Here is a 27949-nt window from a genome sequence, read left to right as displayed (position 1 = left end):
CTCTATATGTTAGTCTTGGGCGGCCCTTGGGTCTGACTCCTTCCACAAGCTCAGCATATAAGATATCTTTCGGGATTCTACCATCTGGCATGCGGGTGACATGTCCGAGCCAGCGTAATCTCCTTTGTGTCAGGAGAGCATACATGCTGTTCATATTGGCCAATCTCAAAACTTCCTGATTGGAGACATGGTCCCTCCAAGAGATGCCCATTATGCGTCTCAGGCAGCGCAAGTGGAAACTATTCAATCTGTGCTCTTGGTACATGTATGTTGACCAGCTTTCACTGCCATAAAGGAGAGTGCTCACAACACAGGCGTTGTAGACTAGGATTTTGGTCGCTGTGGTCAATTTACCATTTTCCCAGACGCGCTTGGAGAGTTTTGCCAATGCTGTGGTAGCTTTTCCTATCCTTTTTGTCAGCTCGATGTCTAAGTCTAGGTTACTGACAATTGTTGAACCCAAGTAGGTAAATTCCTGCACCACTGAAAGGGTGTGGTTCCCAATTTGTATTATAGGTATTTCTGCAACGTCTTGTGCCAGGATTTCGGTCTTGGAGAGACTTATAGTAAGGCTAAACTCTTGACAAGCAGCTGCTAAGGCGTTCACTAGCTTCTGTAGACCTCCTTGTGAGTGAGATACGAGTGCCGCGTCATCGGCAAACAGCAGCTCCCTTATCAAGATACGACGCCTTTTCGTTTTGGCTTTAAGACGTGCCAGGTTAAAGAGCCTTCCATCGGATCTGCTATGGATGTATATTCCGTCTTCCAGGGATTTAAAAGCACTGGATAGTACGACTGAGAAGAAGATGCCAAATAGTGTAGGGGCCAGTACACATCCTTGTTTTACACCGCTCTTAATGGAGAATGGCCTGGAGGAAGAACTTTCAAACTGAACGGTGCCCTGCATATTTTCGTGAAAAGCTGACACTAGTTTTCTTAACTTATTTGGACAGCCGATTCTCTCTAGTACAGCAAACAGACCGCTTCTGCTAACATGAACATAATATTACGATAAATACACGTAATAAAGATAATACTTACAATACTTGTCACTCACACTTCAGTATCGGCCATTGCCCTCACGTACTCAATTTGACCTGCTTTTTAAATAGGATGAATAATTAGCTGTGGATGTCAGAAAATGCCTTTCTGGCATCGAAGAATGCAAGAAGACGCTTGTCTTCGAGTCCGAAGATTAATATAGGCTATATATATATACATAGGGTTAGGGTTTACTGGGCGTTAGGGTTAGAGTTTGGAAAAAAAAGTCCCCCCCCCCACCTCAAAAGTTCTGGATCTGCTAGGCGGCTAGTGGGTGAAGAGCGAAGTGGCGAGGAATCACTGTAGAGTTGTTCCATATAAAGATCTAGTCAATTAATCTCCAAGCTTAGGTTTTCATATTTTTATCATCTTCAGACTAAATAGATCTATCTCAGTATAGTAGGTTTTAGAAATTTGAAAAGTGCAATTAAGTTTTATATGGATTGTTTTTTTTTTTTTTTTGGGGGGTGGGGGGGAGGGTTGTCGTCGTATGTGCATGGGAGTAACTTAATACGGGTGGGTCCATGTTTAGTCGGACCTGTGACGTGGCAACGAACTCTTTGGTCTAAATAGCCCACAGATTGCGACGTTGTTGGTCAGTGTTCGAACAGGCCTTCGATCTATAACGATTGGCCTCGGTCTGACGCTGTTTGCTTGTTAGCATCAACAATAAAAATGTTGTTGTTTTTTTACTTGCCTTTGTGAGTTGAGCGAGTAAATATGCTAATGAACACTTCGACCTAAAATGTATTTAAAGGCTTCTATCTTAGAGATTTGTAAAGACAGTTGAAGAATGAAGAAAAGAGTTGTTTATAATATTATATGAATGGACTGGTGATTATAAGCTGTTATACAATTAAACTTGTCTTTGCTCTTTGGTCAAGGATAAAATATAAGAACACATTAAGAGAACTCGCAGAATAGTTTAGGAAGTTGGTTGTCTCTATGTATAAGAACACAATAAGAGAACTCGCAGAATAGTTTAGGAAGTTGGTTGTCTCTATGTATAAGAACACAATAAGAGAACTCGCAGAATAGTTTAAGAAGTTGGTTGTCTCTATGTATAAGAACACAATAAGAGAACTCGCAGAATAATTTAAGAAGTTGGTTGTCTCTATTTATAAGAACACAATAAGAGAACTTGCAGAATTGTTTAGGAAGTTGGTTGTCTCTATGTATAAGAACACAATAAGAGAACTTGCAGAATAGTTTAGGAAGTTGGTTGTCTCTATGTATAAGAACACAATAACAGAACTCGCAGAATAGTTTAAGAAGTTGGTTGTCTCTATGTATAAGAACACAATAAGAGAACTCGCAGAATAGTTTAGGAAGTTGGTTGTCTCTATGTATAAGAACACAATAAGAGAACTCGCAGAATAGTTTAGGAAGTTGGTTGTCTCTATGTATAAGTACACAATAAGAGAACTCGCAGAATAGTTTAGGAAGTTGGTTGTCTCTATGTATAAGAACACAATAAGAGAACTTGCAGAATAGTTTAGGAAGTTGGTTGTCTCTATGTATAAGAACACAATAAGAGAACTCGCAGAATAGTTTAGGAAGTTGGTTGTCTCTATGTATAAGAACACAATAAGAGAACTCGCAGAATAGTTTAGGAAGTTATTTGTCTCTATGTATAAGAACACAATAACAGAACTCGCAGAATAGTTTAGGAAGTTGGTTGTCTTTATGTATAAGAACACAATAAGAGAACTCGCAGAATAGTTTAGGAAGTTGGTTGTCACTATGTATAAGAACACAATAACAGAACTCGCAGAATAGTTTAGGAAGTTGGTTGTCTCTATGTATAAGAACACAATAAGAGAACTTGCAGAATAGTTTAGGAAGTTGGTTGTCTCTATGTATAAGAACACAATAAGAGAACTCGCAGAATAGTTTAGGAAGTTGGTTGTCTCTATGTATAAGAACACAATAAGAGAACTCGCAGAATAGTTTAGGAAGTTGGTTGTCTCTATGTATAAGTACACAATAAGAGAACTCGCAGAATAGTTTAGGAAGTTGGTTGTCTCTATGTATAAGAACACAATAATAGAACTCGCAGAATAGTTTAGGAAGTTGGTTGTCTCTATGTATAAGAACACAATAAGAGAACTCGCAGAATAGTTTAGGAAGTTATTTGTCTCTATGTATAAGAACACAATAACAGAACTCGCAGAATAGTTTAGGAAGTTGGTTGTCTTTATGTATAAGAACACAATAAGAGAACTTGCAGAATAGTTTAGGAAGTTGGTTGTCTCTATGTATAAGAACACAATAACAGAACTCGCAGAATAGTTTAGGAAGTTGGTTGTCTCTATGTATAAGAACACAATAACAGAACTCGCAGAATAGTTTAGGAAGTTGGTTGTCTCTATGTATAAGAACACAATAAGAGAACTCGCAGAATAGTTTAGGAAGTTGGTTGTCTTTATGTATAAGAACACAATAAGAGAACTTGCAGAATAGTTTAGGAAGTTGGTTGTCTCTATGTATAAGAACACAATAACAGAACTCGCAGAATAGTTTAGGAAGTTGGTTGTCTCTATGTATAAGAACACAATAACAGAACTCGCAGAATAGTTTAGGAAGTTGGTTGTCTCTATGTATAAGAACACAATAACAGAACTCGCAGAATAGTTTAGGAAGTTGGTTGTCTCTATGTATAAGAACACAATAAGAGAACTCGCAGAATAATTTAAGAAGTTGGTTGTCTCTATTTATAAGAACACAATAAGAGAACTTGCAGAATTGTTTAGGAAGTTGGTTGTCTCTATGTATAAGAACACAATAAGAGAACTTGCAGAATAGTTTAGGAAGTTGGTTGTCTCTATGTATAAGAACACAATAACAGAACTCGCAGAATAGTTTAAGAAGTTGGTTGTCTCTATGTATAAGAACACAATAAGAGAACTCGCAGAATAGTTTAAGAAGTTGGTTGTCTCTATGTATAAGAACATAATAAGAGAACTCGCAGAATAGTTTAAGAAGTTGGTTGTCTCTATGTATAAGAACACAATAAGAGAATTCGCAGAATAGTTTAGGAAGTTGGTTGTCTCTATGTATAAGAACACAATAAGAGAACTTGCAGAATAGTTTAGGAAGTTGGTTGACTCTATGACCTTCTGTGGTGATTATTTGTAGTAAGGATCGAGGCGTTAATCAGATGATGTGTCTGGGCCAGTTTCTGGCGGATTAGTTTCGCAACTCGGTTATGACGACCTAAGTCAATTTAGAGTCGTAGGCCTATTAGCTAAGGAAAGAAAATTGATCGTTGAAAGAGGTACGGAGTTTTGATCTTATTTTTAAAACATGTCTTAATAATAATAATAGGCCTAATAATAATACTAATAATAGCGCCAGAGAATGTTTCTAACATAATAATAATAGGCCTAATAATAATACTAATAATAGCGCCAGAGAATGTTTCTAACATAATAATAATAGGCCTAATAATAATAATAGATCTTGATTTGATCGGAGCCATATGAAAATTAACAATAACCTAGTTTGAAATCTTTTTAAAAAACTGATTTAATCTACGCCTTCTTTCTCGAAGAAGGGGAAAAATATTATTCTAAACTACATTACTGCATCCCATATGGACTGCACTCTCTCACAGTCAGAGCGAGGTAAAGTAGATTAGGTCGTTGTAACATTTAACAACTGACCTAATTACGTGACCAATGCACCAATCAAAAATGTGAAGGAGTCTGGTTCTAGGACGTTTACGCAGCACAACTGTTGCCACATTTATTGTTCGATCAGAGATACCATTGCTGGGTATTTTCTCACTAAATTCTGGTACATTCCTCTAAAAAATATTTTTTTTCCCACTGAGCTAACGTCGACTGTTAGATCTTTTTACCTAAATAGGTCCACATCTTTATGTAATGTACATAATACAATAAAATGTTATATATATGTAAGCTATATATTTATATTTATTTATTTATATATTTATGTCTATTAACTATTAATAACATGTAGACGCTTTTATAAATAGATTTTAACGAGGCTACAACCTAGAAGAAGCCTGGTCGTGTGGTATGCGCTCTGAGCTGTCATCTCGATGGTCCCGGGTTCGAACCTCGCCCACGGTCATCATCCGACGTCCTGCTTGAGGTTTGGGCTAGGATATAATCACCAATTCTGAAGGAACATACAAAACGTGAAACAAAACAATGCGCCATTTTGGCTTGTCGTCACAGACTCGAATCATTCCTTCTAACAAGAGTACAAGAGGCAACCCAAAACGAAATTTTTGGTTATTATTTTTAATACATCTGTTTGTATGATTGGGCAGGCTACAGAGGCTCTATATACTAACATTCAATAATCAATAAGCTTCTCGATTCTCGAGCCCTTGAATTCACTCTTATAATAATAGGTCTCCATCTATTATAATAGTATCTAGACTCCAGATCACTAGCGGATCCAGAACTTTGGAGTGGGGGGGGGGGGCGATTTTTTTCCAAACCCTAACCCTAACGCCCAGTAAACCCTAACCCTATGCATAAACGTGTGTACAGAACACACACACATACACACACACACACACACATATATATATATATATATAAATAAATATATATATATATATATATATATATATATATATATATATATATATAAGCAGCATTCCTCAACCCCTAGTGGGGTTTGGGGCAAAGCCCCGACGACAAAAGCATATTCTTGTATTCTACACTGCAGAAACGCATTCTCCTGACATCTAAAGCTTATTATTCATCAATTAAGTTCGGGGCGAAGCCCCGACGCTAAAAGCATTTTCTTGTATTCTTTACTGCAGAAACGCATTCTCCTGACATCTACGCTTATTATTCATCAATGGAGTTCGGGGCGAAGCCCCGACGACAAAAGCGTTTTCTTGCATTCTTCACTGCAGAAACGCATTCTCCTGACATCTACAGCTCATCATTCATCAATGAAGTTATGGGGCGAAGCCCCGACGCCAAAAGCATTTTCTTGCATTCTTCACTGCAGAAACGCATTCTCCTGACATCTACAGCTCATCATTCATCAATGAAGTTATGGGGCGAAGCCCCGACGCCAAAAGCATTTTCTTGCATTCTTCACTGCAGAAACGCATTCTCCTGACATCTACAGCTCATCATTCATCAATGAAGTTATGGGGCGAAGCCCCGACGCCAAAAGCATTTTCTTGCATTCTTCACTGCAGAAACGCATTCTCCTGACATCTACAGCTCATCATTCATCAATGAAGTTATGGGGCGAAGCCCCGACGCCAAAAGCATTTTCTTGCATTCTTCACTGCAGAAACGCATTCTCCTGACATCTACAGCTCATCATTCATCAATGAAGTTCGGGGCGAAGCCCCGACGACAAAAGCATTTTCTTGTATTCTACACTGCAGAAACGCATTCTCCTGACATCTACGCTTATTATTCATCAATGGAGTTCGGGGCGAAGCCCCGACGACAAAAGAGTTTTCTTGCATTCTTCACTGCAGAAACGCATTCTCCTGACCTAAAGCTCATTATTCATAATATTTAAAAAAAGGACCTTTTGAATAATATTGTACTTGAAAGATATTCTAATATGAATTTATAAGCCCTTAAAACATTGCAAATAAAACCGATTTGTTCCTTGAAAAGATAAGATACCCCACATATTTAGATTTTGCTATTGAGGATCGCCGCCGAAAAAAAAATTATTCGATAAATAATATTCAATAACATTGTCGTATAAGTTGTGAGTTATAGTCCCAAATTTATTTAACTAGAAAAATATCCGATTGAGTAAAGGTTGGGAAAAGGCGACTATAAATGTATTTTTTTCGGTTTAGAACTCATCTCAATCATGATTCTTATACTGAAAAATAAATTCAGTTTGAATTCTAACTTTTCCAATGCAAAGTCTTCTTTTTTGAAGTAACGTCTGTATTATATAAGATAAGAGAAGTCTTTCTTAAAATAATTATGATAAATTCATTTGAAATTACATAAACTCTGGAAATGGGAGGGGCGGTAGAATGAAAACGATTAATCCTCGCTCCTTTAATAATTTCTGCTAAAGATTGCATTTGGCATTAAAGAATAAAAAAAAAAAGTAGGGCGACTCGATATAAGAATTTAATTTATAGTATATATAAATTATATTAGTGGCAGATTTTTTACATTTTGTAATTTCCAAACTATAATACTAAAAGAAAAAGTATTGGTTTGTCCGATGGGGGAAATGCAATTGCATATATCGCCCTTCCCACCTATTGCAACTTTTTTTCATTTAAATTTACTAATGATAAAATTTGAGATTAGAGTATGGTACGACATAATATACAATGGGTTCACATATCAATACGTAGTTTATATTATATAGATATTCAACTAATTTTGTTCACAAACTATGATTCTCCATAAAAATAGGACCGCCCCCCCCCCCACTCAGAGGGCTAGAGTGGGAAGGGCAGTACTTGCAATCGCCCTCCCCCCAACCCCACCGAATCGACCAAGATACCAGAAAGGGAGCGACATAATATAAAATTTATAGATTAATTCAACTAATTTTGTTCACAAACTATGATTTCTCCATAAAAGTAGGACCTCCCCCCCCCACTCAAATGGTTTTGGTGGGAAGGGCAGTAGAGGTATTCGCCCCCCCCCCCCAAACGGTAAACAGGGAACGACATAATATAAAGATCGGTTAAAATATCAATAACAAGTTTTAATCATATAGATATTTAATTGATTCTGTTAGCAAGCTGTGATTTCTACAAATAAATTGGACCGCCCCCCCCACTCGAAAGTGTATGGGGGGGGGCGGGATTGATACCATTGCCCCCTCCCGACCCCACCAAATCGGTCAACATACTAGAGGAGGGGGCGAAATAATAAAAAAATAGGTTGAAATATAAATAATTAGTATTCTATACTAAAATTCGTCCGCCCCCCCCCCTTCGGGGGGGGGGGGGGTCGGCCGAGTGGGGGGGGGCTACCGCCCCCCCCCCTGGATCCGCCAGTGCTCCAGATCTAGATCTAAATATATGTAGGCCTACAAGCAAACGTTTTTATGTAATAAATGGATTTAGGTCGATTAGCTATTTTGATAGCTCCATTCATACTAATTTTACATTCACACATTCGCTTTCTTATAACATTATTATTTCGTTTAATTGTTTCCAAAACATTCTCAGTGACTATATTGACAGTGATACGCAAATTAAGACCCGCGAGTCACGAGTAATATATGGCTAGTATATTTTTAAAATGACAGTATCACACTACCGGTACCAAAAACAGCATGGACAAAAACTAAAATAAGAGAAGAGGTATTCTACAATCAATGAAATATTCATTTATTAACAGTAGTCTAATCTTCAGGCTAATAATAATAGATTAATCAGATTAATTCTTAGAAAATTGCAAATTTCTTCACCAATACTCTGACTTAAAAAAATAAATGTAAATATCACAGGTCAGTTACTTTGACTAGCTGAATATAATTTGCTTATTAAATAGAACAACTATTATATCTATTAAAATTGTGCACTGTAAAAATATTTTTCTTTGCCTTATCTTATTGTTGGTTTGGGAAACATTAATGGTTCAGGGCAGTGTTACTCAACTTGGAAAAGTAAAAACGACATTGTTATCAGTGTTTAAAAAACATAATTTAAGAGACTTCGTTTCCTCATTACTCCTTATCCCCTTAGTTGATACGAACGTCCTTTTTTTTTTCTTCTGTGGTAATGCTACCCGTGACATGTGTTAAAAGCAAATTGGTAAGGCCCTCCCCCCCACCCCCAGCTGAAAAAAAGAGCAGACATCGCTGCTAGTTGTGAGGCCATTCGTTACAGAAGGCCTCAACACTGATCTGCAACGTCGCAACTTGTGGGCAGCTTAACTTAAACCAATATCTTGTTGCCACGTCACAGGTCTGTACGACGTGCACCAAGCTATGCTGCCCACGGGTCGCGACCTTGCAGGTCAGTGTTCAGGCCTAATATCACGATTGATCTCGGTTGTACTTACATGTGTCAAAAATGAATCTGGGTTCTAATGGGTTTTTTCCTCCTAGGAATATGTGTTTTGTTTTTGTCGGTCATATATCTTTGTTGACATAAATGGGCTAATGTTCGTTGCTTAGTTTTATTTTTAACAGAGCTTCTGCAGTAATATTACTCTAGCTAGATCTATTACTAGACAATAACATCTAAAATGGCCTCAGTGACAGAAAGACTTACAAATGTTTTGAATTCTGCTTGTGTGGCTTTTGGTGTGTCTATGGCTAAAGATACAGGTATTTTGCAAGCTCTAATGGATTCGGAGAGACCTTTGACATCACAGGAAATAGCAGACAATAAAAGTTTAAAAGAACGGTAAGCAGGTATTTAACTTAATACAAATAACTGTATCTACCTGGCCTATTAATCTACTACTACTAGATCTACTAATACCACTAAAAATATAACCTATTATAAAGAGCTAAATTACTAATGACTGCTTAATAATGTATATATCTAGTATTATTTCTACAATGTATTTAATAAGTGAAAAAAAATGTCTACCGTGTTGATGAAAAAAGATAGAAGGAGGAAGGGAGTGGAAGAAGAGAGGGAGAGAGAAAGGATTATAGGAAGAGGAATGGAGAGACAGTCACCAAGAGAATGGGGGGAGGAGACAAAGAGAAACAGAGATACAGAGCGAGAGTCTGGCGAGAGTCGGACATAAAGTTATAATTAGGGTGTGTATTGGTCAGTGTTAAAATATTCACATCTATGTATTTAAATGCAGACAAATCCAAAATTTATACTACACTTATTCGTAATCTTTTAAAAACATAGCCATTAGGCCCTACTATGAAGACAACAAGAAGATTGAAACTTTGGTGAAATGGTATGATAAGATTCCGGGAAAAAAGGAGTAGGGGTCTATAATGGTTGAATCAACAATTGTAGAAAATCTTACGAAATAAACCCATTACAAACTTAGCTACGTATATGCCTCGAATGCTTCTCGCTTTATTGCCCAGGTCTGCCTCTTGCATCTTGGCTCATTCTAAAAATTTTCTGGGTGGTCAGGAATGGCGCTAGAAAAACTTGAAACACAATTCAGAACGCAAACCAATCATTAATTAACAACCCTTTTAATATGTAAAACCAAATATTATTTCTTCTATAAATATAAACAATCTATAAGGCAATCTTCTAATTTTCTAAAAAGGCTTCTCGTTTCGGTCTGTCACCTTGTTAGTTTGGTGTTCAGATTTTTACCACCGTCATTCGCAAGACATTTTGTAGATTTAGGCCTAAATATAACTTCTTTAAAACTTTGATTTCTATTATCTATATATAACAACAAATAACGAAGCACACCATTTGTAATTACATCTATTTCAGATATGTTAGAGAAATCCTTTCAAGCCTTGGTACAGCCGAATTGCTTCACATGACCACTAACGAAAAAGGACAATTGTTTTTTCATTTAGAAGAAGATGATAAGAAAGCCTTGAAATCGCCCCTCTATGGCTTCATTTCATTCCCACTTGTATTTAGTCCCATTTATGAACAAGTGAAATCCTGCTTCATGTTGGAGGGCCCACTTGGTAATCGTACTATTATTATCAACTATTACTGAATAAGAGAATGAAACTTTGAAATTACATAATAGCATCTAATGTAGAAAAAAATGTGGGGGGGAAAACACGTTATCAACGGCAGGTCTGTGTTTTCTTTTCGCCTTGTGCGCCTGTCCTTGGCGGGGGCTTTTCCTTGGATGTGTGTCCCTCAGCTCTACAACCCTCCCTTTCAGAGGCCATCTTCCACCAGCTGCTTTTCTTTATGACAGTGAGCGAGTTGATCTTTATAGCGCTCTGGAGAAGGGCACCTCTGTTACGTCGTTCTCCTTTACTTTCGCCTAAAAAACAACAACTTTGGAATGGGGTCGTCCCCCATGCGGCATTAGTGTCAAACTCTGTACAGTTGTCTATAAGTAGTGCGTACTGTCAACACTGTCCTTCAGCAGAATATGGTTATTTGTTAGGTAGTCTTGCCAGCAGTATATTACTTATGGAGTGAAGGCACCTTTAGATAGAAGCTTTAGTGAAGCCTTAGATGCTTTTTATAGAACACCTAGGTCTCAGAAACATAAAAAAGTGTGGTAAAAACTACCGTTTTATAAACATTGATTTTTGTTGCTAGGCAAGGAGACCTATTCGGTCATACTCTCAACTGGAGGTGGCCAAAAGAGCTGTTGGCCTTACCGAGACGGTTGTCTATTTCTCTAGACAGTGACACATCATTGGATACTGTGCTGCCCGTAAACCCTCGTTTACTAAAAGAAAAGGTTGGTGAGATGTGGACGCATTGGTGGCCAAGTATATACAAAGTCAATATGTGATAATATACGTAGTAGCCGATGGTGTGTGTATTTTGGGGAGGATATTTTGTTTAATCGACTGCAGTTCGCGGATTTGTGGCTATTTTATCTCCACGAGCTATAAATAATGGGGGGAAAAGTTTAAGAGTAGGCCCCCTATATAAAGGTGTATTTTTAGATAAAGGCCCGATGTAAAGACTTGATCTTTAACTGAAGAGATGTTTTTAAAGCCACATGTTAAGAGGGGACTAAATTACGATTAGTGATGTCCCTTTTAAACTGTTCCACAGGAAGAGAAAGGCTTAAATGGAAATTCAAGGATCAAAAGTCTAAATGGGAGAGCGATAGGATGCGCAGTGTGCTAAAGAAAAAGTGGGGGGGGGGGGGGTTCCGGCCATCAAGCAACTTAGAGTATATTGAGTTTAGATATAGAAATTAAGACACGGAAGAAACGTCAGAGATTATATGTAGGGCTAACTTTCTGTTGTGGACGGAATGGCCGGGTAGAAAAATGATAGGCCTACTAGAGTTCAAGGGCCAAAAATATGTATTTGTGTTGGGGGGGGGGCGTTATAAAGCTTGTTGTTCCATTTCAATTCAAAAGTCTATGTCGGAGAACATTACGATGCTCACTGTGGAGGAGTTAACATTATTTAATAAGATGAAAGAGTAAAACACAAGTCTTGAGACAAGTCTTGAGACATTTGGAAATAGAATACTTCCTTAGCAAATGAAAAGTAGATCTAAACTTATATTTTAAATCAAAAAAGCTTTTTTTTTAATGCCCAGATTTTTTTCTGTTGTGATTTCAGGCACAAGGTACACAGACACTGTTCATAACTTCATTGATGAAATGAATGTCTCACGAGTTGACATCTATTCTTCTTTGTTCCTTGAGCATACCGATGAACTGAAAGAAAAACTAGGTAGGTTTACGGGTTAAGAGTAATGTGTTATTGTTGACTTTAGTCACAATGATCCATAATTTGAACATTCATTAGTCAATGCATGCTTTTAACTCTAGGTGAAAGGGACACAATGCATAAAGCATTAGAATTCGAAGTATTTTTAAGCTCGTCTTACGGCCATTGTTGTTGATTGAGTCGTTGCTATTGGTTTCACTTGTTGCTCTTATTGCTATATATTACATGCACAGCACACCAGTTGCTACTTTTTGTTCTAATTAAACTACAGCGGCTTTATCATCGTGTCATGTCACGGTTGCTATCAGTGGCCCAGTACTTCACCAAATTTATTGACACAAGCAGTGCCCACATATCACAATAGGCGTATAATACTAAACGTTCTTGCATTATATTTGGGGTGAATCCCAAGACACTCCCCCCCCCCCGCCCCCAATCAATAGACGCATTCCACGTTTCGTTTTTCTCTTTAAAAACACTCCTTCAAAGAAGATGATAAATGTCATGCATATGTATGCGTGAATCTAGTCGTGCTTGTTAAATAGATGTTTAAACTTGGGATTCCTGTCTGAGTTAGACAAGCCGTTACAAATTTCGAATGGCACTAGAGAAGAAAGCTGTACCCTGCAGCGGGCATCGTTTAATAACACTTGAATTAGATTCGATTTCCCCATTCTTACATCATTCCCATCGCTTTTTTTTTAAATTTATATTTGGCTCCTGCAGTGGTATCACTAAGCGAAAAAAAACAACATTTAGCCCTTTGTATAATACGCTAGTTCTTCTTATAATTTAAATTTCAAAACAAATCTTGTTTGATCTGACAGAATCTGGAATTCAAGTGATTGAGTTTGGAAGTGGCCGAGGTCGTCTGATTGCTAAACTGGCCACCATGTTCCCTAACAGCACTTTTACAACTTCAGAAAATGTGGAAAAACTGTTAGATCTGCAAAGAGAGAGGTGGGGTCATATCCCCAACATTTCATACAAACTATATGACCTCTGTGCACTTCCTGAGAACTTGACAGAGCAGTACGATTGGGCTTTTTGTGTGGATGTCATTCATGATCTCCCAAAACCTCTAGAAGCATTGAAAGGAATTTGCAATCTGCTCAAAGCAGGGACTGGAGTGTTTACGTTTATAGACGTGGCATCGTCTGGAAGTCCAATTGAAGACAAAGGAAATATGAGCGTTGCCTGCTTCTATTCCGCAGGGTCATTTTTATGTATTCCTGAAAGCTATCAACACCCGGACAGTATGGCGCTAGGTCCTTGTTGGGGACGACAAACAGCAATCAACTTGGCTACTGCGGCAGGTTTTCAAGATGTAAAAGATTACCCAGCAGACAAATTACAAAGAATTTTTGTTTGCAAGCCGTAAAAAAGCACTGCTGAACCAATACTACTATATCGGGGAAAATGTATGCTAGTCATGTAGTGTATATTTTGTTTCGTAATTTTCTTTCATTTCTACAGAACTTCATTTTTATCAATTTTTTAAATAAAATTGTACATTATTTTTTAGCGTCCCCTAAAGGGGAAAAGACGCTATTAGTTTTTTCTGTCTCGTTTCGTAAACTAGAAAAAATGATGAAAATCCGACATCATAATGTTTTAGAACATTCAAAGTTCTGATGCACGGCTGAAAGCGAAATATCTAATTTTTAAAATCAAATATGCAATATGTTTTTTTTCATAAAAATACACTACTTTTACAACTATTCACTATTAATAGTAACAAACACAAGAGCCTATTTAGTAAGGGAGATTACTATTTACCATATTTATAACACATTTATGCAAACGGTTTTAGATTTTTTGTCAATTTATTTTATTATGATTATATTGCTAAGTTACGTAAGTTCTATCATACTAACTACTATATTTACAAACAAAATGTTAACTTTTTTTTTAAAGAGAAAAAATGTCTTTAATATGCATATAAGTGGATCATAATTTAAAACAACAATTAATAAGTAGTTTTTCATGTTATCGCGTGACCTGCGGAGCATGGCAACATCAACGGTACACCTTAACTAAAGGAAATTTTATTTTTCTAGAGGCTTTGAATAAGAGATTGACCCTTTACAAAACAATTAGATCAATAAGATATTCATTATAATACATCAGTTAGGCCAGGTTCACATCCAACTTCACTTTCACCTATCCCTTGGACTGCTGGACCGCTGGGGCACCACACAAGATCTGGCAACCTTCTTTCTCCATTCTTCTCTGTCATTTGCCTTTGATAGAATTTCATTCTGATATTCTTTCTGAAAATATTGAAACCTGCCTTTTTACCTGCCTGGGTAGATTACTTCGGGGGCCGATTTTGAGTTTGTGTTTCCACACAAACTGTCATATTTTATTCAAATTTTCTTATTCATATGATCAGATTATTGTGTTTTTTTCCCTCTTTAGCACTCCTTGTGTATGACTTAAGACTGATGCTTTATTGACTTGTTTTATTTATTTCTTCAAAAAATGATATAAAGTTTTATGATTTGTGTAAACTCACTCAAAACACACATTCATCAAAGTCGAATATTCGTTTTATTTATCTATTCATTATTTGTATTCCGCAGAAAAGTTATTAGATATTATTTCAATATTTGATTTACTTCATTAGAACTGTGAAATACGTATCAATTACTTTTTTGCAAGCTATGATGTTACCAAACATAAATATCTTGAAGTATTTCTAATGATTTTTTTGAAATGAAACATTTCTTTTATAGTAAAATGAACATAATAATTTTAAAGAATGTTCATTACATGTGATGTTTATTGTTTTTATTATATATGAACACAACATTATATACGAACATGTAATCTACAGCAAAACACGCTGTCGTTTGCCAGTGTCCTTAAAACGCGCATTCACACCACTCTAATACAAATACAAAGCGTAATAAAATTTTCAGAAAGACACAAAGATAGAAGCGAATTCCTCGTTCCATATGCTAGGACAAATTTATACAATTGCTCTTTCTTCCCTAGTGCTATTACAGCATGGATGGGTTGCCTAAACCAGCTAGGAAAACCAATGACTTGGCAGGATTTAAGTCATTGGTTAACATGCATGGCTAGATTGGCCTAGGAACTAGCGTAGAACGTAATCATCTTCTTTCTTGAAGTAACGTCTGTATTTTATAAAATAAGATACGCTACACCACTTAGCACTCCAACAGTAAGAGTCCTGTCATAAAACAGGTTGCAATACTCCATCCTACATGTAAAAAATGAATTGCTAGCTTAGTCTCGAATCTGGTCTAAGTGTAGGCTACTTGTACAACTTTTAAGTGCCAAGGGTAGGCTACTTGTACAACTTTTAAGTGCCAAGGGTAGGCTACTTGTACAACTTTTAAGTGCCAAGTGTAGGCTACTTGTACAACTTTTAAGTGCCAAGGGTAGGCTACTTGTACAACTTTTAAGTGCCAAGTGTAGGCTACTTCTACAACTTTTAAGTGCCAAGTGTATGCTACTTCTACAACTTTTAAGTGCCAAGTGTAGGCTACTTCTACAACTTTTAAGTGCCAAGCGTAGGCTACTTGTACAACTTTTAAGTGCCAAGTGTAGGCTACCTCTCCAACTTTTAAGTGCCAAGTGTAGGCTACTTTTACAACTTTTAAGTGCCAAGTGTAGGCTACCTATTCAACTTTTAAGTGCCAAGTGTAGGCTACTTGTACAACTTTTAAGTGCCAAGTGTAGGCTACTTGTACAACTTTTAAGTGCCAAGTGTAGGCTACTTGTACAACTTTTAAGTGCCAAGTGTAAGCTACTTGTACAACTTTTAAGTGCCAAGGGTAGGCTACTTGTACAACTTTTAAGTGCCAAGTGTAAGCTACTTGTACAACTTTTAAGCGCCAAGTGTAGGCTACCTCTACAACTTTTAAGTGCCAAGTGTAGGCTACTTGTACAACTTTTAGGTGCCAAGTGTAGGCTACTTGTACAACTTTTAAGTGCCAAGTGTAGGCTACTTGTACAACTTTTAAGTGCCAAGTGTAAGCTACTTGTACAACTTTTAAGTGCCAAGGGTAGGCTAGTTGTACAACTTTTAAGTGCCAAGTGTAAGCTACTTGTACAACTTTTAAGCGCCAAGTGTAGGCTACCTCTACAACTTTTAAGTGCCAAGTGTAGGCTACTTCTACAACTTTTAAGTGCCAAGTGTAGGCTACCTCTACAACTTTTAAGTGCCAAGTGTAGGCTACTTGTACAACTTTTAAGTGCCAAGTGTAGGCTACTTGTACAACTTTTAAGTGCCAAGTGTAGGCTACTTGTACAACTTTTAAGCGCCAAGTGTAGGCTACCTCTACAACTTTTAAGTGCCAAGTGTAGGCTACCTCTACAACTTTTAAGTGCCAAGGGTAGGCTACTTGTACAACTTTTAAGTGCCAAGTGTAGGCTACTTGTACAACTTTTAAGTGCCAAGTGTAGGCTACTTGTACAACTTTTAAGCGCCAAGTGTAGGCTACCTCTACAACTTTTAAGTGCCAAGTGTAGGCTACCTCTACAACTTTTAAGTGCCAAGGGTAGGCTACTTGTACAACTTTTAAGTGCCAAGTGTAGGCTACTTGTACAACTTTTAAGTGCCAAGTGTAGGCTACCTCTACAACTTTTAAGTGCCAAGTGTAGGCTACTTGTACAACTTTTAAGTGCCAAGTGTAGCCTACTTCTGCAACTTTTAAGTGCCAAGTGTAGCCTACTTCTATGGTACCACATACATACACGTTTAAGAAATTCTACTCCGACCGCCGCCCCCCCCCCCCCCCCCCCGAAGTCTTTCGGAAAGCTTGGTCTAAGATTTAGATCATTGAATTGGTCCAAACCAATGAGAACTCAGTGTGACTCCAATTGTCCACCTCAGCATGACGACTGTAGCAATACTGTTATAGAGGCAACAAAGACAACAAAACGCACACATACAACAACCAGCGCTTCAAGAATTGGGAGTTTAGGTGACCGGGTGACGACACATTTATACTATAAGTGGAAGAATTGAGTTTTTAAATCTTTCTGTTCTAGCCTTAATGGAGAAGAGCCGACCACCTTTTCCAGGTCTGATGTAACTGTGGTTAAATAGGTACATATTGTCTTTAAGTATGTTTTGGAGAAACCTCATTCTTGAAAAAGTTCTTCAAGATATGGTAGCTGTGTTTGAGTGAGATGTGTTCAAATCTGAAGGAACATCCAAAACAAAACAATAATAATTTTGCTTGAAGTGTAGAACTACGAAGTAGCTGTCAGAGACTTCAGTGGGGTTATTAAAAAAACAATAAGAGTGGAGTCGCTGTAAATTTGCCCTTCGTGAACTAACATCTCTTTGGGTTGTGTTGCGGTCTCAAATGACATTTAAAGACTGCATCAAAAACCAAGAGCTTAGAGACAGGGTTTCTACAGCCAATTGGACCCCACGATGACCTGCTAGCTATCGTAAAAAAACGCAAGCTAAAAATCTATAGCCATATTACAAGGGCTTTGGGTCTCGCAAAGACCTTCCTTCAGGGAACAGTTCCACGAAAAACAAGAAGAGGCAGACAGAGAAAGCGATGGGAAGACAACATAAAAGAATTGACGGGCCTGCTATTGAAAGAGGTACTATCTAAGGCAAAAGATAGAGAGTAATGGAGAAAGACGGTCGACAAATCTTGCACCGTTTCCCAACGGTACAACAGACTAATGGATAGTTCGGTTCGGAATTAACATAATGTTCATAGAACTACTCCCACAGTCCGAAGCTATTTATTGTTGTTGGTACATAGTCTGTAGCTTATGTTTAGTTTAACTTGTATTTAGTTCAAACATCAGGCTCTTTTAGTTTGCTTTCTTTTATATATAAACCATTTCCTTTGTTATTATTATTCCCATTCAGCCTAATGTTGTTATCAATTTTAAACATTCCTTTCACAAGCCCTGATGACATTCTGCTGTGAACATAGTTTTAAAGACTCTATGAACATAAAATGAAATCCTCAGAGCTTGCAAAGACTTTTCTGCAGGGAACAGAACCAGGGAAAAGAGAGGTAGACAGATGGAAGGATCAAATTAAGAAATGGACGGCCCTATGGAAGAGATTCAAATCCTAGCAAAAGACAGAGCAATGGAGAAAGATGGTTAACAAAAAAAAACAGATCATGTGAGTGTCACAACGGTCGAACAGACTAAGGGATTGGTAAGAACACACTTGGAAATGTTCGAATATTATTACAAAATGAATGTAAATTGTATTTCATTGGGTCTGATGTCTAAGATAGCATTTATTGATGAATTGTCATGTAAAACGAACAATCGTCAAAGAAATTTAATTTTCCATCGGAATAATAAAACTTATTAATATTATTATTACAAGGGATTTTAACAAATGATGATTACAATTACCACTTTCCTTATTGTCTTTATTTCTTTTCGTTTTCCTACAAATACTTTACTAACACACTCAGTAACAGCACTCCATTCCAGAAATAAGTTATCACATCTACGCAATGTTCACTCACACATTCATGAAATCATGGTTTGCGCACTTTTCTTTACAAGCCAGTGTTATATGGCTGTTGCTGTTTACTCAACATTTCCTCTTTGGCCAGATTGGCATCTCGCAACATTTTTTCCTGCATTTCTTTCATTCTCTGTGCATCTCTTCTTCGCGCCACTGAGTATTCTGGGTAACTGAGGTAGCCATCTTTGTTCTGGTCATCGGAGAGAAGAACATTATCGATTATTTCTGTTGAGGTAAAAAAAAATAAGAAATAAAGATTTCAGTTTTGTTTTAATCTTTCGTCACATTAATCTATATATTTACCAGAGCATGAAAAATACAAGATTTACTTCTGCAGGGGTGAACGGCTGTATAGATGTATAGACTATAGAGAATACAATAAACACACATGGGGAGGGAGCCTATATGAAACCATGATAAACTATTTCAAAACAGAGGACGTTTGCGAAAGCGGTTGTCCAAAATCGGCCATACTTTTGATGTCAAAATAAAATTGAATATTGTTCCATAATGAAACTATTACCTTCAATAACATGGACTTTTAAAACAATGGCGAAACAATTAAATATAAACGAAAATGCTTTTCAAATACCTCACAACATGCTCGAATTTCACCATAGAAATATTATCTATGATTTAAGGTGTAAAGATATTTATTCTTCCACACTAAAAATGTTAGAAATCTTTCTGATTCATTTCTCTACAACAGCTCTTGAGGCTATCCTTGAACAACGGCTGAATGTGAACATTTCAAGTTTTACACTTTAAAAAAAAAATCTATATTTCTTTTGGTCTTAGGCGACCCCTGCAAAATCGTCTTTCAACCCCCCATGGGGGTCGCGACCCACATGTTGAGAACCCCTGTCTTAAGGTCTAACTTAGAGATAGGGTTGATGCAAGTATTATTGACTAGCCCTCCAGAAACTACTTACGGACGTAGTTGCCCATCATCTCCCTGATCCTCTGATTCTTCATTCCCTCTATCTCGACAGCAGTCTTGCCATTCATCTCGTGGGGAGCAAAGTCCATCGGAGGCATCATGTGACTTAGTGCTTTCAATATTTCAAGGCCGTCCAGCAACGTGTCGTTGTTGGTGTCATGGAGCCTGCGGCAAACAGAATAAAAAAGGAAATGTAACAAAAACAGAAAACAAGCTCATACAGGCACCTACACTTGCGGTCTCGGGCTTTTCATGGGATCGCCCCCCCCCCCCAGCGCTCCCCACCGCCCATTGGAGTGATTCCAATTTTAACACAATTCAAATACATGAATTTGTATTTTAAAAAAAAATGTTTTATATGGTTGGCCAGTAGCTTTTCTTCATCACCTTTGGTTATAGGCCTATTATCGTGAGACTACTCTAAAGGTATGTAAGGTCTACTTTGCCATTGAGGTACATAAGTAAATTGAAAATAAATTGAATATTAGAAATTATTTGACGACGTCAGACCTAAAATAATGAAACTCCATTTCTGCAGGTGTCATCGGTTTCTCTGTATTTATTTGACCCTTCATGTGTTGCTTCAAGTGCCTAAAGGGAAAAAGAAAATCAAGATATAAAGGGAAACAACAATGACAAATCTACTTAATGTTACACATTATCTCGTCTGCCACCCTGCGGCTGTTCTATACGCACACAATGTAGGTGTGTTGCACACTTGCTATATAATAGGCCTGTCCGAAGTTACAGCTGCATCCATTCAAGAATCAATCTTTCAGACACCATATCTCCATTGAAGATGCACACCATGCACCAAATTGATAGATCTGTTTTTTAAATACAAACGTCTATAATTTCGTCGGAAGATCGTAAGTACATTCACATCCAACAACATAAATAAATTATTTTTTAAGCTTTTATACCGGGGTCATATTATGAGGTCTGGAAGGAGACACCGAATAAATTAGCATCGTGGAAAGTAGAAAGTTTGTTTGTTTTTAAATTAAAGCTAATAATTTAAAAGGGGAAGTAGTGAAATTGTATTACAATTTCTCTTTTCAGCTTTCAAATTCATGGAAAATCCTGGACACGGATCTCAAAAACGGCTTTTACGTTTTTCCTAGAAAGTTGGCAGTTGATGTATATTTTTGGAAAAAGAATTACTACCTAATTGGCCACACCGGGAAAACCTTTGTTTGACTGTTATATTTTTTTCGAAATATTACCTTCTGAATTTAAATTTGGCGTAGAAAATCTTTGTCTTGGTGAGGTGGGAATTAGAACGGGGCTAAATTTTCATTTTTAGCGGCCCCCGTAAGGGGAAAAAGCCGCTATTAGGTTTGTGCAAAATGTCCGTCTGTCCGTCTGTCACACTCAGAACTCGAAAACTAGAAGAGATATGAAAAATATTATTTCATCATTAAATCCGGCTTGAAAAGTTTAGGTGCAACGGCTACTTTTGGTTTTCTAAAAGCAAACCGTTTAATTTATAAAATTAATTATGCAAGCGATTTTTTCATAAAAAAACACCAATTCTAAAACAATTACGTAAATGTAAGGGAGGCAATGTTACAATATGCTAACAAAGATGGACAATTTTTGTGAATTTTCAGTATCACTAAGTCAAATATATTTTAAAAATGTACAGGAAATGTTTACAACAAATATAAATAATAGTTAAAGACGTTTTTTCTGGTCAACTAACTGCTAAAATTAAAAGAAAACATTTCTGTTTGTTTATAAAGGCTAATAATGCACTTTGTATGTAAATATCACGCACATTTTTTTAAATGGACTTTTTATGCAGCGATTTTCGTGCAGTAGCGTAACGTCGCAACATGATCAGGTGCTAAACCAATTCCTTAAACTTTTTTTAAAAAATCAGATTTTATTTATTTTTTGTTTAGTGCCCCCATCCGAATAAAAGAAGCTTATTTTTGTGCGTTTTGTCTGTTGGTCGGTCTGTCCGTCACGATATATTAGATTTAAAAAAAACTAGAACTTTAAAAGCTATTGAAAATCTGATTTACCCTTTAATGTTCCTCCCATAACATCTCAATAATTTTAAGTATCTAAAATTGATTGTTCCGGATTTTTTTGTGCAAAACTAATCAACGCCAACAAATGTTTGTTTGCTCTTCTAACTTATATTACATTCAATTTCCATGCTTAAACGTTGCAAAAACACATTATCAATAATATGTTGTTCCGTTTTTTATGTAAATTGCATATTAATGCTAAATTAAAATCTTTATACTGACTTATATTTTATTAAGTGTAAAAATGTTCCGGATATTGTTTTATAAAACATGAATTATGCCTAATGATTGTTTGAAATCGCATAAGGCTTTTAAAAAAAGTAATTTACTAGAATTGATTACTGAAAATTACTTTTTAGACATTTAATTTTCTTGTAAAACATAACATAGAAGTTTTGTAATCGATAAAGAAAGTTCCGGATTTTGTTTCTTACAAATCGTCGCCAGAAATTTCCGAATTTATTTAAAAATCTACTAACGCCAAATAATTGTTTGAACCCCCTCTTCTAATTAATAAACTAATAATCTTCTCATTTACGAAATAATGTTTTTACGGATTTTTATGAAAAATATTTTAACTCACTACTCTCTTACAGTACATTTAACTTTCTACCTAAAACATTAAAAAATCTAATTATCGTTAATATAATGTTCCGATTTTTAAGGAAAACAGAATCCAAACACCAAAGTAAGGTATGAAAATCTCTCCACGTGGCTGTAGTACATCTAATTTTTATACGAGACCATCCAAAAAATTTAATTAACGGGATTACATTTATCTGAAATTCTCTTTTTCTTTTACTATTTATACAAACATCCGGAACAATCTATTATATAAACTTTTCAATTGTGTTCATACCTAAAAATTATTGCGATGTTTTGAAACGTAAAATAAAGGTTAATCAATTTTTAATAACTTTTAGTTGTTTTTTTTTATATCTAGATGACGGACAGACCGACTGACAGACAAAACGCAAAAACAATGCGGCTTTGATCCTTTTTAAATAAATTCTATTAGAACTCAGTGCACCAATGTCTATGAACCCTCGTTAAATATCTCGTGTAAATAAAGACATTTTTTTTTTTATGGTACCGGTACTAGCCTATTGTGAGGTAATGGAATTTTTTTTCTTTGACGTCATATGAATGGACTCTTTAAATGTAATGTTAAAAGAACGTACTCGGTGCACCAATGTCTATTAACCCTCGAAAAAATTGCTTGTATTAATGAAAACATATTTTAGTCTAACTAAGCCGTGTGACGTAGTGTTTTTTTTTCCTTTGACGTCATATGGAATGAATTCTTTAAAAGAAATGCTAAAAGAACGCACTCGGTGCACCAATGTCTATGAACACTCGATAAAAGGCTCGTAATGATGAAGGCGATTTTTATTCTAGCTAGGCCGTGTGACGTAGTGTTTTTTTTCCTTTGACGTCATATGGAATGAATTCTTTAAATGAAATGCTTAAAGAACGCACTCGGTGCACCAAAGTCTATGAACACTCGATAAATGGCTCTTATAGATGAAGGCGATTTTTAGTCTAGCTAGGCCGTGTGACGTAGTGTTTTTTTTTCCCTCTGACGTTATATGGAATAAATTCTTCAAACGAAATGAAAAAAGAACTCGGCATAGTAATGTTTATTAAGCCTCGTTATGTGACTTGCGTTTAAAAAAGGAATGATATCTTGATTTAGATCTAATCTAGATTTTTTAAACTAGATCTAGATTTTTATTACAGTATATCTAGATCTGGATTTATATTCTAATTAAAATTATTTTAGAGTCTAGATCTAGAATTTCTAGATCTAGTTTAGACTAAAATAGACTAGATTAAGATGTAGAATTTCAATTTCTAAACTTAAAGTGTAAAAAAAAAAGTGTAGATTTTCATTTCCAAACGTTTTGATCAATATTGTAATGTTTTAATATACTAAAACTAATCTACTATTTTTTATTAAATTTAAATTTACGGCAAATGAATCTTTGAAACATTATTACTTTTGACCATCGGATGGCTGCCTGGTCGTGCGGTTTGCGCGCTGGACTGTCGTTCAGATTTATGGATGGCCCAGGGTTCAAACCCTGCCCGCTCCCATCCCCGTCGTCCTGCGGGAGGTTTGGACTAGGAAGTAATTATCTTCAACTCTGAAGGAACATCCGAAACGTGTAAAACATTTTACATCAAAATTAAATCACCTCTTGAATATTATTTGCGAATATGCAGATCCGACAGGGATCCGACTTCGACGGGGGCCGCCTCTGAGTTTGTGTAACACAAACTCTCTTTGTAATCTTGTTTAAATTTATTATTCATTAGTTATTAAGAGTAGAAAATTAATAGCTCTTATTAAAATTCATCAGATTCTTGAAGGGAGAATTGTCTTTTAAAACCTTTTTTTCATGCTTTTTTTTTTTTGTTTTTATACTTTTCGGACTTTCCGTAAGAACTAAAGATTATTTCGTCGTATCCAAGCTTCCTTCATTTTTACACAATACTTTATTCCTAGTGCTTTATATGTGCAATACTAAAGATATACCAGCATAATACTTTTAGGCTTAGAGATCAGTTCAGAGTTCCTGATCCCAGCGCACATTGCTACTCACTCTTGATCGCCAATCACGTTCGGGTCACCAAAACTTTGTGGTTGCTGAGTCTGGTGTGAGCCATGTCCGGCGTGGCCACTGGTCAGAACCACTACATTGAGTACAACGAAGACTGTCAGGATGGTCATTTCCGTCATCTCAAGGCTCCAGGAAGTCTAAATATAATTAATAAATGTATATACCTTAATAATTTTAGCAAATTTGAAATGACAAAAAAAAAGACTAAAACAATATTAGGGAATTGAGCCTTTCTTCCTTTTTTTACAAAGCTTACATCAACTCACTCTGGCTGTCTGTCTGGTAAAAAGTTTAAACATGCTTTTTCTCCCATTTCCCATTCACGGATCAAGTTAAAACTGTGCAATATTATTCATTGAACCTGGCAAAACATGAATCAATTTTTAAAAATTACCAATTAGTTAATTGTTGATGATTAATTATTTTGTTTCATGTCAGAATAAGGGGAATAAATACTACTTTATGAGAGACATGGATATATTTATGGATTTAATCCCCTTTTTTCCTTTTGACACGTTTTTTCTCCCACTTCCCATTCTCGGATCAAGATGAAATTGTGCATAATTATTTATAGTCGGTGACAATACAAGAATCAATCCATAAAAAAATAACCATTGTTTTATATTTTGTCCTTTGTCATTTTCTGAAAATTATACAGAAATCCAAAGATGTTCCTTCAGCAGCTTCAACCGTGTTTGAAGAGATTATCTTGTGGTCAACAGCTTGGTTGAAAATGATAATTCTAAATTCTGTCTTGGGGTCTGAAATGGGTTCATGAGAAGATTCATAAATAAACTTTCTCTTTTTTTGTGTGTCCGCGCTTCGGTTGAAACATGGGGTCAACTTCTAAGTCATTTGCAAGCTCATTGGCATCAATCAAAGGAGCCTCAAAGCCTATCTTTCGGTATGTCTTTAACCAATCACACAATTTTTCTACTGATGTCAGCCCTGCGGCAATTATCCATGGTTTTACTTTGAAGCTCTTTGCTAGTAAAATTTACTTGAAACAGTAAAGAGTGCCAGAAAGATAGTGCAACCAAAAACCTTTAGTTTCTCATTTGGCTTACTAAGGATTCAGCTTACTTTTTTCCTTGAGCATCATTTGTGCTTCCTGCAAGTTCTTCTAAAGCATCTAAAGCTTGGAATCTTTCAGCACTAACACTTTCCACTCTACATTCCCCTCAGGTTTCGTAGATGAAGCAAAAATTGTGTATATACGCTGCAGGGTTCCTAAAAATGTCATGCCATCTGAGCACATTTTAGATATATCTTCAAGAACTAGATTAAAGTTTTGGCGCAGACAAGGGTTATAGAAAACTCGTGAATTTCTTTACCAGAGTCGTGCATGCATACCTTCGATAAAGTCCCATTGACCGGTGGAAAGGCTTTCATCCAACGAACAGGCTTGAACCGGGAGCTCTTCACGTGCTGGGACTGCCACTCCTGCTAACGGGACACTGACGTCGGCCCCCTTTGTGGAACGGTGTGGCGAACTTTTGTTGGACTGGGTTGCAGACTTTTGTTCCATCCCCACCCCGAGAGAGATAAAAAAAAAGCTCACCCAAGGTATCCATCCCAGGTCTTGTTCGCTTCCCGTTTTTAGCCTATCAAGTTACACTACTAGACGTTTCTACGGAGGCGCCACGCTGAGGCGACGGGGGCTAAGACCTCCATGCCTGTGCACCAGATTTGTGCCTCTTCAAATAAGCTCCTGGTGGTCCTTTGTTCACTAAACATTTTGATTTATTTTATCTGGCCATGTAGATGGGTCATCTTTTAGCTCCAAAATATTATATAGTGCTGGACTAGAACCCTCCTTGCTTGACTCTGAATAATCCACATCACCCATGTGTATGCTAATAGGCGAAATTCAACATAGCTCAGGTGTAATTTTTTTAGCCTTATTTCCAGAAACCAGTTTGATTGCAGATACTGTTTAAAGGAAATACAGAAATCTAAAATTCCATAGAGTTATGAGAGAAGTGAACAAGATATTGATGTGCTAAATGTAAATTGTTGGGCCCCTGCCAGGCGCGGGGTCCAATTTGAATCAATCGGTAAAATCGGCCTGATGCCTTTTGGCAAACACACACATCAAAGCACATGCGCACATACAAAACCACATGTGCGCGCATACACAAAAGAAAGATGTTTATGTCTTATGCTTCAGACAATGGGAAAGTGTAGGAATTAGTTATATAAAGACTTTAACAACAACAAAGATAAGCTCAAGACTTTAAAAACAACTTGCATAAGCTAACAAATAAATAGGCCCTACTTGCTGGCGACTAGGAGAAAAATTTTACTTTTTTTTTTTGTTCTAAATATAGCAATACTGTTCTATTAAAAACTTTTGTAAAGTTTGGCACACTTTTGTACACAAGAATTGTCTTTATTAACAGAGTTTCCTTTGATTTATAGGATGAGGTGTTTCGTTTAGCTTTTGTACTGGTCAAAGTAAACATATGAAAAATACACTTACCTTGGGTGTTTACATGAAAGAAAAAATAAAAATAATCAAAACTAAGAATAGAATCATTTTTAAATCAAGTTTTTTTTTAATATTCAGATAAAATGTATTAAGATAAATGTCTACTCGCCTAATTTCAATATTTCGTTGTATGTTTTTATCCTTTAGAATAGAATGAACAAAAACATACACGCAGATTTGTAATATATCAGACTAATTAGAAACGGATTTATGTCCCTGGAAGAACTGCCATGAACCCTTTAAATTCACTCCAGTTGACGTCATGAACAAGAAATACTCCTAGCTATTCCGTTTGTTGTGAGTGAAAGGATTGCAAGAAACTATAGGTTTGGATGACACTAAATTGTACTGTGCAATATACTGTCACATCATAACGAGAATACCATTTAATCAAGACTAGAAGTGGCACAAAGTTTTCTTTCAATTACATTTAAAACTTTTTATTTCTTTCCACATGTCCTGGGGACTTTTGTTAATACGAGTCATGAAAAGGTTGAAGGTTACAATTTTACTAAACAACGGTTCTCACACCTCTGTCCTGAACACAAAAAAAAACATTAGAAAACGAGCACAAAATACTGGCCCCTAAAACATTCCTTGAGATGACAAACTGGTGGAAGAATTGCCTGATATGAAACCTACTAGGCAGATTATATGAGATATCGGATTGGTTATCGGAACTAGTTCAACTTGATACTGAGATCGCTCAACTGTTTTTCTCCGTAATTATTTTTCCCGTTTTAAAGGAATTTGCTCATTACTATTTCACTACCCTTGCTATGATTGGGTTTCAATAGCTTTGTTGTTTGTAATCATAAATTAAAGGGAAATGCATGCTCTTTTTATAGAATTCAGTCAAGTTTAAAAAATTAAATATTAATTTAATTTAATTAGGTCAAATCAACGATGGTATCGTCGATTAGGAGAGAAAGAGTTAAGAAAAAGTAATGACTTTCCATCTCTATTTTAGTACCGGGTACTCATCTTTTAGTTAGCTGTTAATGATTGTTCGTTGACTTCTCTAGCTAAGTAGAAACAAAACA

At 36.4% G+C, this 27949-nt stretch overlaps 2 protein-coding genes across 4 annotated transcripts in view; one reads left to right on the top strand and one right to left on the bottom strand.

The window, feature by feature from the left end:
• The first annotated feature begins 9004 nt into the window (after positions 1–9004).
• LOC106056946 (S-adenosylmethionine-dependent methyltransferase Rv2258c-like) lies at positions 9005–15090 on the top strand. The gene is made up of 4 exons (XM_013213898.2): positions 9005–9394; positions 10415–10620; positions 12206–12319; positions 13144–15090. Exons 1-4 carry the CDS (start codon positions 9234–9236, stop codon positions 13695–13697), a joined length of 1035 nt encoding a protein of 344 aa, XP_013069352.2. The 5' UTR covers positions 9005–9233; the 3' UTR covers positions 13698–15090.
• A 3604-nt stretch (positions 15091–18694) lies between these two features.
• LOC129925152 (multiple coagulation factor deficiency protein 2 homolog) overlaps positions 18695–27949 on the bottom strand; it is a 17291-nt gene continuing 8036 nt past the window's right edge. The window contains exons 1-5 of one of the 3 annotated variants that reach the window (XM_056023739.1): positions 27016–27392; positions 24398–24552; positions 20263–20343; positions 19745–19917; positions 18695–19037 (exon numbers count right to left, since the gene is read on the bottom strand). In XM_056023739.1, the coding sequence (XP_055879714.1) occupies positions 18844–19037; positions 19745–19917; positions 20263–20343; positions 24398–24534 (585 nt within the window). In that variant the 5' untranslated portion in view covers positions 24535–24552; positions 27016–27392 and the 3' untranslated portion in view covers positions 18695–18843. Of the gene's footprint in view, positions 19038–19744; positions 19918–20262; positions 20344–24397; positions 24553–24681; positions 24730–27015; positions 27393–27949 lie in introns of those variants that run through there. The other 2 variants (XM_056023738.1, XM_056023740.1) reach the window with 2 other exon arrangements.

This window comes from Biomphalaria glabrata, chromosome 3, assembly GCF_947242115.1.
Source record: "Biomphalaria glabrata chromosome 3, xgBioGlab47.1, whole genome shotgun sequence".
Taxonomy (NCBI): Eukaryota; Metazoa; Mollusca; class Gastropoda; family Planorbidae; genus Biomphalaria; species Biomphalaria glabrata.
This window is presented reverse-complemented; position numbering and strand designations above follow the sequence as displayed.